The 1,608-nt window shown below is 42.0% G+C and overlaps 1 protein-coding gene across 1 annotated transcript; it reads right to left on the minus strand.

Annotated features, from left to right (window-relative positions):
• Positions 1-299: 299 nt before the first annotated feature.
• Positions 300-1,338, minus strand: sf3b5 (splicing factor 3b, subunit 5). The gene is made up of 2 exons (XM_047603268.1): positions 1,212-1,338; positions 300-824 (listed from the first exon to the last, which is right to left on the minus strand). The coding sequence occupies exon 2, from the start codon at positions 798-800 to the stop codon at positions 540-542; it is 261 nt and encodes an 86-aa protein (XP_047459224.1). The 5' UTR covers positions 801-824; positions 1,212-1,338; the 3' UTR covers positions 300-539.
• Positions 1,339-1,608: the final 270 nt, after the last annotated feature.

Here is a 1,608-nt window from a genome sequence, read left to right on the forward strand (position 1 = left end):
GTGGTGTGGGAGCCCCAGGGGACTATGCTTGCTCCGTTCCTGTTCATCTTATACACCACTGACTTTCAGCACAACTCAGTCATGTCACATACAGGAATGTTGTGATGACTCACTGGAGATCAGGAACTGAGCTCTCCACCAAATGTTGATCACTCCTCCTGTGGCTTCCAAGATTCTATAAATCATTTATAATGTTTCTCTGACTTTCGTTAGTTGCCACTCTACATGTGGTCTGGCTACAAAGATATGTTCTGCCAAGCTATATTTTAGCCTGTAAATCTAGTCATGATGTACACAGGTCAAAATAGAAAAAGCTATTTTTATTTAAAACAAGTCAGAACTTTGAATCATGAACAAATCTCCGGGAGGTAATACAAAACAGAAATACAGACAAACAGCAGACATATTGTGTGGGTGGGTAATGCAGTCAGTGTTGGCAGGTCACTGGTGGATTTAAGAGACATCTTATTAACTTCCTGCAGGAAAAAAAAAAAAAAAAGCATCTGTGAAAAAGCACCCAAAGCTCAATCCAGAGCAGTTTAGGCATCATCGGGTTTGTCTGCTGGTGGTCCACATGGTTGAAGCATCTTCTCCATCAGGTTGAACCGGACACGCGCTTTGCTCTCGTTCTCAGCTACAGAGAAGTAGTTGAGCAGGTCAAAGTGTCCCATGTAGGAGCAGTAAGAGTCTCGGTGCTGGTTGACCAGCCATTCCCATTTGCTGGTGTCGGCATGTCCTGTGCCGATGTACTTAGACTGGAGATGCTCCAGTTGACTGTGGATGTTGTATCGATCCGTCATTCTTGCTCAGATGAGCCCCCGAGGCTTCAGAAAGAGGAACAAAATAGTCAGAACATCATATTAAGTCAAAAGACGATGCACAGAGAGCAGCTGGAAACATGACGACCTTACGTGATGATATTATCATCTAACCTAAAAACATCCACACGACCAGGTAACTTATTGTAAAAACAGCCATATTCTCTGTAATTGAATCGGCCACATATTCACTATGACTTTTAAATAAACATAAACGGCTCCATGGAGCGCTTTTCTTGTTTGCATGTTAACACTCCTTCCAGTGAGTTAGCTAGCCGGCGTTAGCATAATGCTTACAAGACTCGAAGCGAAACATAGGCGGGTGGTTCAGCTAAATGTTTGTTTTCCAGTAATAATAAAAATAATAACTTTTTAAAACACAACAATACTCACGCAAAGAGTGAAGAGTTCAAGAGTGATGGTCGAAATTGTAAATACAAAAAGAGGTCGCTCTGGCTTCGACGCAACACGATTGAGCAGCCGCTTCCGTTATGTCCCCCCTCTAAAAGGGACCGGGTGGAAACACAGACTGGAGGGTCTTGTTCTGTTCACACGTTCTCTCTGCTCCGTGGATCGTAGACTGTCTACAGTCATAATAGTGTGGTATAATCGCTATAATAAATAATTTACACAATTTCTGTTCTCAGTAATTGTTGTGCCTGTAATGAAAACATTGTTTCAGAGGAGAACAATGTTACTGTAAAACAAAAAAAAGAAGACGATTGATGGAGTGCTTTAGTATGTTTTGTGCGCTCGACACAAGAACAATTCTATTTCACTTGTTTGCCCA

Source organism: Mugil cephalus, chromosome 13 (genome assembly GCF_022458985.1).
Source record: "Mugil cephalus isolate CIBA_MC_2020 chromosome 13, CIBA_Mcephalus_1.1, whole genome shotgun sequence".
Taxonomy (NCBI): domain Eukaryota; kingdom Metazoa; phylum Chordata; class Actinopteri; order Mugiliformes; family Mugilidae; genus Mugil; species Mugil cephalus.

What these genes read in the sequence shown, in the direction of transcription:
- sf3b5 (XM_047603268.1), bottom strand. Translation starts at nt 800, where the DNA reads ATGACGGATCGATACAACATCCACAGTCAACTGGAGCATCTCCAGTCT.